General features: G+C 54.7%; 1 protein-coding gene across 1 annotated transcript; it reads right to left on the reverse strand.

Annotated features, from left to right (window-relative positions):
• Nucleotides 1-561: 561 nt before the first annotated feature.
• On the reverse strand, nt 562-2,400 carry LOC104335405 (G-protein coupled receptor 55). The gene is made up of 2 exons (XM_075417276.1): nt 2,316-2,400; nt 562-1,644 (listed from the first exon to the last, which is right to left on the reverse strand). Exon 2 carries the CDS (start codon nt 1,629-1,631, stop codon nt 705-707), a length of 927 nt encoding a protein of 308 aa, XP_075273391.1. The 5' UTR covers nt 1,632-1,644; nt 2,316-2,400; the 3' UTR covers nt 562-704.
• Nucleotides 2,401-14,394: the final 11,994 nt, after the last annotated feature.

Genomic DNA, 14,394 nt, shown 5'->3' on the forward strand with positions numbered 1-14,394 from the left:
CAGTCCGTTGGTCCGAGCTGTCCGGGGGCTCGAGCTAGCGGCAATGTCGGGAGGCACAGGACCTGTCGCTAAAACAGGCACCGCACCTTGCACTCCGTTCCAGTGGAGGAATGGCACGGAGATCTTGCTATAGCCACGTTAACCTAAAGCTGCCTTTGGATTTAGAGTGGCAATCGCTGTATTTTTTCAAATAGCATGTGCGAATCTAAACCCGACCGGTGTGCGTGTGGGTCAGCACGAGCACACCTGAGCAGGGCAGGCAAGAGAACCTAGCCTAGAGCTGTTTACCGTGAGCTCCAAGCCTCTGTTTCTCAGCAGCCCGAGCCTGTAGTGCCTGACGGCCTGGGGGGTTTGCAGGTGCGATGCAGACAGGGAGGCTGAAGGATGCTGCCACGTGTAAGCAAAGAACGTTTTTTTCAAAGTAAAGAGGAGTCGCATCTAAAGAGACACACATCACCCTTCATAGGAAATAATTCCATTTCTTTTTACTCATAAATGCTAAAACACAAAACATTATAGAAGAAAATAAAAAAAGTTAGGAGTGTTCTCCTGGGAATGGACTCAGTTTTGTTTCTTACGAAATCTTTTCAGATCTAAATATTTAAAGTAAATTGCTTAGATAAGTAGTTCATGACCCTGTACTTTCCACGAAACCCTCTCCACGCGTCGTCCCAAGTAAGTAACAGCAACACGCAGCGTGTGGTTCAAGGCTTTTGTGTCACTGCATGTTCACTGTTTTGCAGTGGGTCTTCCAAGGACTCCTTTAAAACGAAATAATAACACGCCCCGTCAAGACAGCAGTTGAGGTTTGCCCAGCAAAGGGTGACCTGAATGGTGTCTCGTAGGACTTTCTGAAAGCTGGGGTGAATGATGTGGTTCTTCACCAGAAAGTACAGGAGGTACGCCACGTGGTAAGGCGTGAAGCAGAGCAAAAACGCTGCCAGGTTCGTCAGCACGATCTTCTCCGCTCTGCTGGCCTGCGTTCGGGGGCTGTCGGGTTGCCGCAGCTTTCTCAAACACCGGATGGTCTGGACGGTGCAGAAGGTCATGGCCGCCATGGTGCCGAAGAAGGTGGTTTCCAAGGCGCTGAACAGGCCTGTGTTCTCCCACGTGCTCTCGGAGAAGTTGTGGAAGCAGGACGAGATGTCGTGGCCCTGCCCGTGAAGCTGGAACGTGGAGACCGTCCCTGCTGAGGTGCCCAGGCAGACGACAGCGCAGACCAGAGCGGCTTTCGTGGGGGATCGCAGGGTGCGAGCCATGAATGGGTGCTGGATGGCAAGGTACCGGTCTACGCAGATGCAGAGGGAGATGAGGATGCTGCCGTACATGTTTACAAAGTAAAGACTCTCCAAAGCGGAGCAAAACACAGACCCCAAGTTCCAGTCGTCCTTAAGGTGGTAGGAAATTATTTTGAAGGGAAGAGTAAACAGCAGCAAAGTATCCAGGAAAATAAGGGCTGTCATGTAGACTGTAGATTCCGTCAGCTTTTTAACCTTAAAAAACAGGCACGACAGAGCCATCGCGTTGAAGAGCAGTCCCAGGGTAAGCGTGGGGGTGTACACGACGAGCTGGAACAGTTCCACGGCGGCGCTGATGTTGCCGGCGTTGCTCATGGCACGGATGTCGTTCATATCTCCAGGTGTGCTGGAAGAGAAGAAAATCCCCTTCGCCACAGGGAAGGGTGCAGACCACCTTCAGGCCCTGGTGCGAAGGCCAGCGAGGTCCCTGCGCGTCCCCAGACCTGGAGATGCTTTTCCCTCTCGGGCTGCTGTGTGCTGCGTCGCAGGTCCCCGCAGCATGGAGGGACCGGGGGGCAAGGCTGTGCCCCACGGGGGAGCGGGGCTTTCTGGGGCCCACGCCTCCCCTGCGCTGTTACCCGCGGCCCCAGCCCGTGCTGCCCTGCGGTTCGGGCTGGGCAGGCTGTGGTGGGACTGCGCCGTTCCCGTGGACTGCTGCCATCTCTTTGCAGAGCCAGGCTGGCGGCCCCTGAATTCAGGGTGACTTGGGTGGTGGGGATGGAGGCAGTTAGCTGGGTCAGACCTCCCGAATCGAGCTGTCCTGAGACCCTGGGGAGCCAAGAGCACCTGGGTCCCCCGTATTTATTGACATGAAGACCCAAAGAGTTGTTGCTCTCCTGATCCCTCTCCCACCACCACCGGGCAAAGAGGGGCTGTGGTTACCTCCGGCCCCTCCGACCAGCTTGGTGAAAGGAGGCAGGCAGGGAGTTTCAGAGAGGCTATTGCTAGCAGAGGTCAAGCCTTCAGAAAAAGAGAGACTGAAGAACCCAACCTTTTGCCTAAAGCAGCCAGACTCACCGCAGCGGACAGATTTGTGTCTGCAGGGGCAGGGGCCGCAGCGACCATGCGGCTGGCTTCTCCTCCGCAGAGCAGGGACCGGCAGCGTCGTGGTGGGCGCCCTCTGAGCGGGGGTCGCGAGGTGATGCCCTTCCCTGGAGGAAGGGTGCTGGCCTGGTCCTGCCCTCAGACTCCCCTGGCGAGGACCGGGAAGGCTGGCGTTGGTTGCTGCAAAGCCGATCTCGGCTGGAACCGCTTACGAAGGCGCAGGAAAGCCGGGTCCTGGCCTCCAGCCGGTTCCGTCACAGCAGATGCGACCTGTAAAGAAAGCCTTGCAAAGATCTGTCTGCCGGTGCTCAGAAATCGCTTTCGTCTGCTGCTCTGTGACTGTTGTTACTTCGACCTGGCGCCTTTCCTCCACGAGCTGCTGACCTGGAGGCCGTTCCGCGTCAGGGCTGTCGGCCGGCGCTCAGCTGCGCGGTGGAAGTTCCTGCTCTGCAGAAGAAGTCGCTGCCCCGGCGCTGCGAAGGTGAGCTCTCCCGCGCTGTGCTTTGCGAGGGATTAGGGCCAGGAAAAAGCAAATTATTCCTTACTTCAAAGCCAGCAGTGATTGTTAGGGAGCAAGAGCAGGCTGGCTGTTTCACAGAATCACAGAATAGTAGGGGTTGGAAGGGACCTCTGTGGGTCACCCAGTCCAACCCCCCTGCCGAAGCAGGGTCACCTACAGTAGGCTGCACAGGACCTTGTGCAGGCGGGGCTGGAATATCTCCAGAGAAGGAGACTCCACAACCTCCCTGGGCAGCCTGGGCCAGGGCTCTGTCACCCTCAGAGGGAAGAAGTTCTTCCTCATCTTCAGCTGGAGCTTCCTGTGCCTCAGTTTGTGCCCGTTGCCCCTTGTCCTGTCACTGGGCACCACTGAACAGAGCTTGGCCCCATCCTCCTGACACCCACCCTGCAGATATTTGTAAGCATTTATAAGGTCCCCTCGCAGCCTTCTCTTCTCCAGGCTGAACAAGCCCAGCTCCCTCAGCCTCTCCTCGTAGGGGAGATGCTCCAGTCCCCTCATCATCCTCGTAGCCCTCCGCTGGACTCTCTCCAGTAGCTCTTCATCTTTCTTGAACTGGGGAGCCCAGAACTGGACACAGTACTCTAGATGAGGCCTCACCAGGGCAGTGTAGAGGGGAAGGAGAACCTCCCTTGTCCTGCTGGCCACACTCTTCTTGATGCACCCCAGGATCCCATTGGCGTTCTTGGCAGCCAGGGCACGCTGCTGGCTCATGGTTAACCATGGTTTGCTCCGTGAGGACACGCTGACGCCAGGTAAATGACAAAGTCACTCGGCTTCCGTTACAGAAATGAGCAAACCGGCGGCAGAAGCGCCGGCGGACGGGGAGCACGGGGTGCTGGCAGGGCTGGGGGTGCAGGAGAGCAGCGCTCTGTGGGGTCCGGCGCAGCGAACCCGCCGCGGCGTCTCTCCTGCCGCAGCAGGCACCGGTGTTATTCGGGTGCCAGCAGCGTGCCGTGCCGCTGGCTGTGTGAATCGCTCGGCAGCATCCCTTCCCCGCCGAGCATCGCTGCCCGGGAGGCGGGGGGGGCACGGCGCCGTGGGGCAGCAGCCCTGCCCGCAAAAAATGAGTTAAAGCATACAGCAAAAAGATAGCTCTGTTTGTTCTTAAAGAGATAACATGCAGGTATGCTAAAAGCCAAACAAATTGTGTAAAATGTACTTAGTTTTCAGATCCTGGAGCAAGAAGAAAGCTTTGAAGGCAAGGTTTCACTAAGGTGAAACATTCTCTCTTGTCAGCTTACCTTTGGGCTGGCTCTGGCGATGGACTTTTTCTCCTTTTCAGCTCGCAGAATTCTGGAGTCTGGTGTTTCCTTCCGAGGCGGTGGAGTGAGCCGCCCGCAGAGTGGCTGCTGGCCAGGATGTCGGCGAGCGTGAGGCGCTGCTGCGTTGCGTTTCGTCCGGTGTTTCCGCTGCCCCAGCGGTCTCCCCGCGCCGTGCCTGCGTCCCCACGCTGTGTACACAGCACGTCACGCAGAGCTCGCCGGGGGACCTGAACAGCTGGCGGCTCGGCGAGTCACCCCTCCAAAACAGGCTCCAGCAAACGGAGAGTCGTGGCCCGACAGAGCTTTCTCTGAGGTTTTTCTTCTACAAGATCTGATTTTATTGGTTGCGTGTGGCGTCGGTGGGTGGAGGGTTAGCTGTCAAGAGGTGCTTTAAGCTGAAGTCTGAGTTCTCTCTGTTGTCGTTTCCCTTACTTCTCCTGATACCGAAAAGGGAAAAGAGATGGCTGATTTTCAGTGGTGGTCTGATACGTTCACTCCGAGTTCTTATTTTTACAAAACACAGGAGTTACTCTTGAAGCTGTTTATACTCCTAGGGAGCAGGGAATGTACCCGTGGGGAGTGTCAGGTGCTGGCTCAGTCCGGGGAGCAAGGGGAAAAAAAGATAAATTTTTTTTTTTGCCTGTTGTATGCCTGTTTGCAGTCTTCTTGCCAAAGGGAGAAAGAAAAGCCAGAGGGGTAGCTTCACTTGGTCCTCTCATACCACTTAAATGTCAGACCTGAGGATTGCATTGGCTGAATGCAGACTGTGCATCTGTGAAAGAGATGGGGGGTAGGAGACGAGAGAAAAAATAGTACTTGGGGTTTCCCTAGGGTATTTTAGTGGAAATGACTCTACTTTAGAAAAAATAAAAAAAGAAAAAGCACCACCACCACCACCACCAAGGGGAAAAAACATGGTAGAAGGTCTGAGCGAACACCACCTCATCGCATTCCTCAGCTAGGTTTCACTTCTGCGTACCCGGGGCTGGGCTTGTGACCATGACTACGTTTTGGATATGAAAAAACCAAACCCCCCCAAAAAACCCCGCAGAGGGCGGGGGGCCTGAGCCAGCCTGGGCGGGGGGACGGGGGCTGCCCGAGCATGGGATGTGAGCCCAGCTCCTGCCCCTGCCCATGGATTTGCAGATGCTGGTTCTGGTGCTGCAGCCGGCGCTCGGAGCCGACGTGGTCTCCTCCCTAGGCAAGGTTTTCCGCGCACCTGGAGGCAGACGCTTGGCGAAGGGGATGGCGAGGAAGCAGCAGCGCCGGGGCTGGCACGTCATAGTCTGGCCACCGCCGGTGGCTGGCCTGCTTCTTTTCCCCAGCAAATGTCCTCCTGGGTGGTTTTAAGGAGGGATGGTCTGAGGAGAAACGGCCAGGAAGGCAGGCGGGGGTTACCGACGCACGTGGGACGGGTGTGGAGGCTCCTCTCCCTTCAGCGTCGAAAGGGAGAGAGAGGAGGATGCTGAGGGCTGATGGCGAGGGGGAGACGAAGCCGAGCGAGCAGCGTAGTGGAGAGGCTGGGGTGGTCCGTGAAGGTCGGACTGCTGATTCATAGCTTAGCTTGTGATGCAGGGGTGAGGAAGCTGTGGACAGCCGAGGTTCCTGCCGTTCCTCGCCACAGGCCCCCCGGTGCTGGCGGGACGTGACTCTTTGCCGAGTCGTTGAGATCAGGTGTGCAGTCCCTTTTCTTGCAGGCGGAGGAGGAGAGGGCTGCACCATGCAAGCTCTCCTCTGTCCTTGGCACCTCTGTGCATGCCACCAGCGTGCCAAGCACCTGCTGCTTTGCAAAATTTCAGATGCTGAATGCATTATCTTCTTCCTTTTTGCTGATGAAGGAGCGGTTTCAGACGCATTTTCTTGTATTGAGTATGGAGGACCGTACCACCGCTGCCCCAGGAGACCTCCCCTTGAGGACATGCCTGCGTCCCTGGGAGGCACCGGGGAAGCTCTGCCGATTCCTGGTGCTTGCCCCTGGGGCTGGGCATCTCCTCGCAGTGCCAGGCTGTGCCAGCCATCCCAAGGCACTGCCAGTCTGCTGCTGTGCCCTGGCACTGGACGGCACGGCAGGCAGCAGTGTCACGGTCCTCGCTCTTCGGCTGTCGGTCCGGGCTCTTGGAAGAGTGTCGGTGTGGGGCTGGTGCTCCTGATGTTCTTCCAGTTTAGGAGCTAAATCAGTCACTATTGCACAGCACAGGTTTGCGCGGAGGAGGCAGGGTGGTTTTTTATTGATCCACACCAGAGACTAACCTGAGAGACAAATACCTGCTCTGCTTGAGAAGAGAGAGCACCCACTGCCGTGATCCCCTTGCGTTCTTCCTTGATTTCCCCCAGCTGCTGTTCAAGTCTTCTCCACTCTTCAGTTTCACCCACCTCCCTCCTGCCCTCCCATGTCCCCAGGCCCCTGGATTTTCTCTTTTTTGAAGGGCTGCTCCAGCTCTCTGCTGGGCAGGAGGCTTCAGAAGCCAGCCAGAAGAAAACAGTGGGAGGGTAGGGCAACAGAGGCCCAGTGTGGAGCCTTGGGATGGTCTCAGAGAAGCTTTAACTTCTAGAGTGTGCTTGGTTGGGGTTGCTGTGCCCGAGCTCCTTGGTCCTGCCATGAGGAACACCAGCCTCTCCCTGCGTCCCACCTGGGACACGGGCCAGGAGGTTATTGCAGCTTGCTCCTGGTTGTCTTGGTCCATTGCAGCATCCCACCAGGGCTGCCTGGACTGGTGATGTGAGCCATCACTGGGGGGAAACCTCCCTTGGCCAGTGTCTGGCGGTTTGTTATTGAGCTGCTCCATCTCGTGGCAGCAGTGGAGATGAGAAGCACAGCTTCAGCCCGGCGAGCTCTCCATCTGTGGTCCATCACCAGGAGCAGCAGCCTGTCCTGCAGCTCAGACGCGGTGTCCCACAGCTTGCCTCCACCAGCTGGGCACTGGGCTCCTTGTCTCCACCGCTCATGCTGTGGACAGCCCACGAGCGATGGGGATGTACAGAGCCAGCAGATCTGGTGGTGGGTGGAGAGGGCTGGAGCACCGAGGCAGCTGAAATGGCGCTTTCCTGCAGAGAAAGCGGCCGTAGGCCTGCGGGCAGGTGGCTGGTGGGGCCGGGAGGCCAGGGCCAGGAAGCTGGTGTGGAGGTCGGAACCCGACTGTGACCTCCTCGCCGGTGCTTGGTGTCCTCTGGCAGGACCCTGCAGCCCGAGGAGGCACCAGCAAGCCCTGGCCATGTGCCGGGGCCAGGCATGGCCCAGCAGAGAAGGGTCCATCCCGCGCCGGAGCAGCTGCGTTGGGACAGCGCGTGAGCCGGTCTCCTTGAGCTCCGACGTGTTTAGTTTTGAAGTGATTGGTTTGACGGAGCCCTGGCCCAGGCTGCCCAGCGAGGCTGTGGAGTCTCCTTCTCTGGAGATATTCCAGCCCCGCCTGGACGCGGTGCTGTGCAGCTGCTCTGGGTGACCCTGCTTGGGCAGGGGGGTTGGGCTGGGTGACCCACAGAGGTCCCTGCCAACCCCTGCCATGCTGGGATTCTGGGATCCTGTGTTCGTTGAGAGACGTGTCTCTGCCTCCACCCAGATGCCAGCTGAGGATGCTCCCGTGGGACTCCTCAGCTGGGTGGGTGTTTTCCGTCTCGGTGCTCCGAGACCGGTGAAGTCTGAAACCGGTGAAATATGAGTAAACCCGAAGGAAAATAACCTCTCCTTCCCAAATCTTCTACCACGATCTGGTTAAAGGTGATCCAGGCGTCCGCTCCCCTGCGTCCGTGTTCTGCTGGCTCTCAGCTGTGGCACCGGTGACAACAACGCGGTGGGGATCGCTCTCCCGTGCCGCAGCGTTTGCGCTCCCAGGTGTTCCCCAGCCCCGCAGGGCGGGCGTGCAAGCGGGGCTCGCACCCCGGCTGGGCGCCCTGCGTACCGCAGCACAGCGCGTGCTGCTTTCCAGCCTGGTGGCTGAGTCATTTTCACGCTTCTAAGGTATTTTTGTAATTTTTTTTTCCTACTCAAACCATTAGCGGAGCTGGTCTCCAGCTCGTAATTACTTTTGAAAGACCTGAGACAGCGTTTTCGTAAATTGACTGTTTCCCAACAGGTCGTACAAACCCCCAAGCCGTAAGACGTCACGCCGGGGGAAGCGGGGGGTGAGACAGACAGCTGTAATGTTTGCAAGGTGGGAAAAAGAAATCGGTTACTGGAGATGATGAAGGAGACCTGATTTCATTTTTCACAGTGCCGCAGCGCACAGAGAGTTCCAGGAAAGCAGCGGCGTAACCGGAGCTCCTTGCCAAAGGGCGCTGGCGCCTGTCTTGGGGCAGCGGGGCCGCTCGGACGGGCGAGGAGCCGCGTCCTGCTGGGCTGTCCTCGTGGCAGGGAGGGAAGACGGTTGAAAGTCGTTGCAAGGAGATAATTAACTGACGAACAACATGAGAATCATTTTAGGCCAGAGAAGATGTGTGTCCAACATGGCGTCCTGTCTTTGGCTGAAGCGAGAGGCGGGCGTTTAGGGGAAGAGCGTGAGAAGCTGGGTTGGTGTTGCAGACGGTGCTTCCAGCAGGAAGCAGGGCAGAAAATAAGGAAAGCTTGATCATCGAGGCTCCCCGAGTTACGTCCCAATGTGGCTTCCTCTTCCCGTTTCCCACGGTGTTCGTCGACTGAGGTCTCGCGGGTGGATGCCGTGCATTTGACGTGATGCGCACGTGTCTGTCTGGCAGATGTTTCTAGCATCTTTATGCTGAAAACACCAGAATGTTTTATCCACGTTTCTTTAGTATTTTAGGGAAACAGTTGGGTCTGTATCAACTGTATTGCCTAACAACTGCGGCTTCAGGAACGCTTCTTTGAAAAAAAAAAAAAAAAAAGAGAAACTGTATGGTACCAAAACTGAATTTTTCCAGTGTTCGGTACAGGTAGTTTGCATTTTAAAACTGCTTAACCGAAAAAGCAGGTAGGTTGCCAGCTGAATCATGGTTTCTGGTCTTCCTAAGGTAGCAGAAATCGAAAGACAGCAAATCTGCAAGCGTGTTGTTAGGATAATGAGCGGGAGCAGAGGAGCGAGTTGGAAATGCAGTGACAGCAGTCAGAATTTGGCAGCGCTGCTTTTCCCTGAGTTTATGTTGATAACGTGTTTCCCAAAGGAAATATTTTTACTAAGTGATACATTTCTAAAAGACTCGTTTGGGAAAAAAAATTGAAACTTTTTTAGTTCATTTTGCTTTCTCTGTGTTCTGCTGGATTACTTCATTATGTAAACTGTGTGTGCCACTGCCGTGCCAAGCATCGACTCATGGTGTACTACGAGGGTAGCGGGCCACCGGCAGCACGTACGTTTGTTGTATCATGACGCAATGGTCGCATCTAACTCCTCTGAGGTCACCAGAGGTAGAGGGCACAGAAGATCTGGCTGTTGATGAAAATCCCTCTCTTCTTGTTGTACGCGTGGCTGGACAGGCGAGTTTGGTGCTTCGCTGACCTTACAACCTGTGTATCTAATACTAGCTCTGCCGAGCACTGCGGTGGCGAGGTGTGAGGTTTGCTGCGCCGCCCCACAGCACTCTTAGGGTGACTTGGGGGTCTGGAGGAGGTCGCCAGGCACCACGGCAGGTTCCAGAACCTTCCTGGTGGCGTGGGTAGGCTCTGGTATCTTTCCCATTTCACACGTGGGGAATCGAAGCAGAGGTGAGCAAAAGGGCTTTCCAAAGGTGATACAAGGGTGCGGTTCCCCAAATCCAGAGACCTCCCCGCCAGTGCCAACACGCCGTATTTAGCCTGCTCCTTCCCGGGGCCCCGCTCCCTGTCTGCAGCCCGGGAGAGACAGCACTGCATCAGTCATGTCTGGATGCTCACAGCCCTTCCAGAAGTCCTACGCTCTTCATAAATAATTTGTGTGTCTGCCCTTTCATATTCAGAATTAACAGTTCTCGGTTGGTAAGTGTTGAAACTATGTAGTAACATGCAAAAGAAGTAATCAAGAATGTGACAACATGTGTTTCGAGTCATTTTCCATGTATATGGGATCACCTCATTTGAATCTTTCAGTCTCTCTGTTTAATTTCGGTAACGTTTCAGTTGGGGTGGAGTGCGTCGATGCGATATAAGCACATCTCTCTGCAGTTACACCCTGGGCAGATTTCGGCAAGGATGAAGCCAAGGATGCCTCTCCCTCCCTCCTTGTGGCTGCAGCGGAGCTCAGGAAGTGGTGGCCTGCGAGGAGACCTCGCGCTGTTGTAAGTCTGTTGGTGGTGCGGTGTTTGCGCAGAAACACTGATCACTGAGTTACCGAAATCACGGGGGTTTGCTGAGCACTCAGAATTCATCATTTCTTTTTCCATTATTATTGCTTTAAGGATGATACAGCTTAGAGAGAACCGGTACTGCTCAGCAGTTGGTTTCTTTTGGCCAGCCATCTCTTGTGCGCTTAGCAGAAGGCTTTCTGCTGCTTTTCGTGCCTCGCCTTGCCTGCCCGATTTTTCTCACGGCAGGCACGGGCGCTGAAACACCGCTTTGGTTACGCTGAAGCCTGTCGCAGTGCTGCTGATGGTTTTTAGACCACGCTTAAGCAGCGGTGTTAAGCATTTGGTTTCTTCTATGTGAACCATGCGTGCAGCATCCCACAGGTCTCTGAACCATAGAAAATGGTCTGCAGGTTTTTGTTTCCTTTTCACACATTACTATTTTGCTTACCTTTGATACAGGGTTTTTTTTTTTCCTGAGGTGCTGATTTTTATAGCTTTGGTTGCCAGCAGTGAGAAGTTCCTGCAGCAGGAAGTCCATTCCCTCATTCCTTTCATGTTCGGGTGAAGGTGAGAGGAAGAAGAGGAGGACTGCCGACAGCTGTGTGTCCCGTGCCGTTGTTACCTTCTGGCAGTAGGTACCTCTGCAAGAGCTCGCTTCTGAGCTGCACTCTCTCCTCCGAAGAGCTGCTGTGCAATAGCTACATTTGGGTGCAGAAAGGAAACTGAATTTCCAGCTCTGTTGTTAACACCAGTCCCTTTAAAAGACCCCCAGCGCTGGTTCTGCAGGACCCTAAATATCGCTGCCAAGCACCCTCCTCCTGCTGGGCGATCTCTCTGCCTACGGTAAAGGGCTGTGTTTTAAGGTGTTCCCGTGATTTAAGGGCATTCTGACTGATAGAACAGGATAGACTGTTTCACTTGAGAGAGACCTGCAGCGACCATCTAGTCCAACTGCCTGGCCACTGCAGGGCTGACCAAGTTACGGCACGTTGGGAAGGGCATTGCCCACACACCCTTCGAACGCCGACAGCCTTGGGGCATCGACCTCCTCTCTAGGCAGCCTGTTCCAGCATCTGACCACCCTCCTGGTAAAGGAATGCTTCCTCACGTCCAGTCTGAACCTCCCCTGGCACAGCTTTGAGCCATTCCCATCACTGGATCCCAGGGAGGAGAGGTCAGCACCTCCGTCTCCATGTCCCCTCCTCAGGAAGCTGCAGAGAGCAATGAGGTTGTCCCTCAGCCTCCTTCTCTCCAAATGAGACAAGCCCAGAGTCCTGAGCTGCTCCTTGTAGGACATGCCTTCCATCCCTTCACCAGCTTTGCTGCTCTCCTCCGGATGCATTCAAGGACCTTCACGTGCCTCTTCAATTGTGGAGCTGAGAACTGCACAGTTCTCAAGGTGAGGCCGTGCCAGCACTGGAGGCACAACGCTGGTGAAGGGTCTAGAGAACAAGTCTGATGAGGAGCGGCTGAGGGAGCTTGGGCTGTTCAGTCTGGAGAAGAGGAGGCTGAGGGGAGACCTTATCACTCTCTACAACTGCCTGACAGGAGGGGGTAGTGAGGTGGGGGTTGGTCTCTTCTCCCCATTAACAGGCAATAGGACGAGAGGAAATGGCCTCAAGTTGGATCGGGGGAGGTTTAGATTGGATATCAGGAAAAATGTCTTTACTGAATGAGTGGTCAGGCCTTGGACCAGGCTGCCCAGGGCAGTGGGGGAGTCCCCATCCCTGGAGGGGTTCAAAAAACGTCTAGATGTGGCACTTCAGGACATGGTTTAGCAGGCGTGGTGGTGTTGGGTTGGTGGTTGGACTTGATGATCTCAGAGGTCTTTTCCAACCTTAATGATTCACTTGAGCAGTGGTGACCGGCTTCTTCGTGTCCTGCAGGCTGGCATCAGTGCATGCTGTGAGCCAGAAGAGCGAACCAGAGCGCCTGAAGAAGCTGGTCGGCCGGCAGCCCTGTGGTTCCACAGAGCGAACGATGCCCCGAGCGCCCGTTCACCTGCAAACCGAGGAAATGGCGAGTGTCTGTGGGGCAGTGTGTGCAGAACAGCTTTGCTGTCACGTTGTCCTGAGAAGAGCGTTTGTTGAACCACATTCAGGACATCACCGACAGGCTTAGAAGCACGCTCAGGAAAGCGCTGGGCAAGTGGCGTGTTTCACCCTCCGAGCCCCTCGTGCCGCAGAGGCTGGGGAGAGAAAGGCTCAAGCGTTGTCTCAGGCAACCACTTGTAAAATAACGGGGTTTCAGGGAAGCAGCTCTTCCTAATTCCCCTTGTTTGGCACCTGTGTGTTGTTCCATTGAACCCTGCGAAGTTCTTGGCTGGGAGACAAGAAGAAATGCAATTTAACAGAATGTAGGTTGGGGTTTTTGGTGGCTTTTTGTGTTTGTTTTTTTTACACTGAGGACGTGGTGGGTTTTGATCGGGTTTGCACGTAAAGGCTTTCCTGCTTGTGTGGATATTTCCATTCTGTTTTCTCACGCCCCGAATCGTTCAGTGAGGGCAGATTTAGGGTCGTTTCTCACTGCGTGTTCCCTGCAAGACAGAACCCGGAGAGCTGCGGGGGGCTGGCGCGGGCAGGGGCGACGGAGCCTCCGCTTGCTGCCTGCCTGCCTGGTGGGGAGAGGCAGGAGGCGACGGGAGGGAGGCGGGAGGCGGAGGAAAGGGGCTTGCTGGCCTTGTCACCTTTTCGCGGGGATTCAGCCGCGGTTGGGAGGGATTTTTTTGTCCTTGTGCGCTCTCTTTGCGCTCTTCCGTCTGTGCTCGCCGCAGGCGTGTGCGGGGTGCTCCTGCCTCGGCGGGCTGGTGTGCGGGGGCTGGGGCAGCACCGTCCTGCGCCTTCTCTTTTTGTCTGCCTGCGCCTTCGCTGGGAGGTTTAAAGGGCTTCTAGCAGGGGGCATTTGCTGTGAGTTTCAAAATGTCTGCCTTCCTGGCTGAGAACGGAGCTTATTGAACGGCTAATTTTGTACCGTGGTGTGTGTGCGCTTCAGACTTCTCGTACTTATTAATTCTTAGCAAAATCAAATTCGTATGAATAAATATAACGCTGATGAATTTGTTACAAGCATTTATCAGGCCACATCCTTTTCCTGTTGTTTTCCTGGTAAGCAGTTCTAAAGTCAACTATTTAAACATTTTAGCACAAAATTTCTCTGGTCTTGAGCATTTCTTTGTAAATAACCACAGCCACTGAAGCAAAACTAACTAGGGCTACAGCTTTGATGCTGATTTAGCAGTCACGCTTGTGACTGAATTAAGGGGGGAGGGGGAAAAAGAGACAGAATATCTTTAACTACAGGGGTTTTTTTTTTAATATTCCTCCTCTAGTTCAGTTGTTTCAGTGCTGACACCTGGTTCCTCTGGGTAAATTGTTCCAGGGTCCCGAATATCGCTTCTTTCATTCCTTCAGTATCTCATAAACTTGTTAAAAGTTAGGTCAAATTCAAGATCAAGATGAGTCCAAGCTTCTAAAACCACAGTTTAATAGCGTATATGTAGTCTGCCACATTTCAGCCAAATCTCTTCCTGGAACTATGACTAGTGGTTAAAAATTTGTTCCTCTCGAGCAGGAAAAAGAGTAATGGTCCTAAAGTTGTGCTGTCTGTCTTCTTCTTTCAGCCTGACCTGGTTTATCAAACTAAGAAATGCTGACAGTTCTGTGTAGGAGAACTCTTGCTTATGATTCTGGGTCGAGGAGAAGATACTTGTTTGAGAGAAAACCTGTGCATGCTGATTTAGTCGTAATTCCCTCCCAAACAAGTGGACGTGCTGTGTAGTTGTGCTTAGCACTGTTCTGCTCCACAGCAGCTTCCACACCGATGTCCAAGTGACCCCTGGTAGAAGGAGCTGCTACTCAGCAGGACACGGATTTACAGCCTGGGCCTAACAACATGCAAGCAGCAGGCTAGGGGGGGAAAAAAAGAGGTACGTGATGCTGTTGTAGAACCATTTGTGTTTGCTAACTTGATGCTGGTCGCACCGTGACGCTTCTTTTTGCACACACTGGATCCACAGAGTGCATGTGAGCGCTGGGTTTTGTTGTGCGTCCAGCTGAGTTTC

This window comes from Opisthocomus hoazin, chromosome 4 (assembly GCF_030867145.1).
Source record: "Opisthocomus hoazin isolate bOpiHoa1 chromosome 4, bOpiHoa1.hap1, whole genome shotgun sequence".
Lineage (NCBI taxonomy): Eukaryota > Metazoa > Chordata > Aves > Opisthocomiformes > Opisthocomidae > Opisthocomus > Opisthocomus hoazin.

Coding starts and splice junctions, on each gene's coding strand:
- LOC104335405 (XM_075417276.1), bottom strand. CDS start 1,631: ATGAACGACATCCGTGCCATGAGCAACGCCGGCAACATCAGCGCCGCC.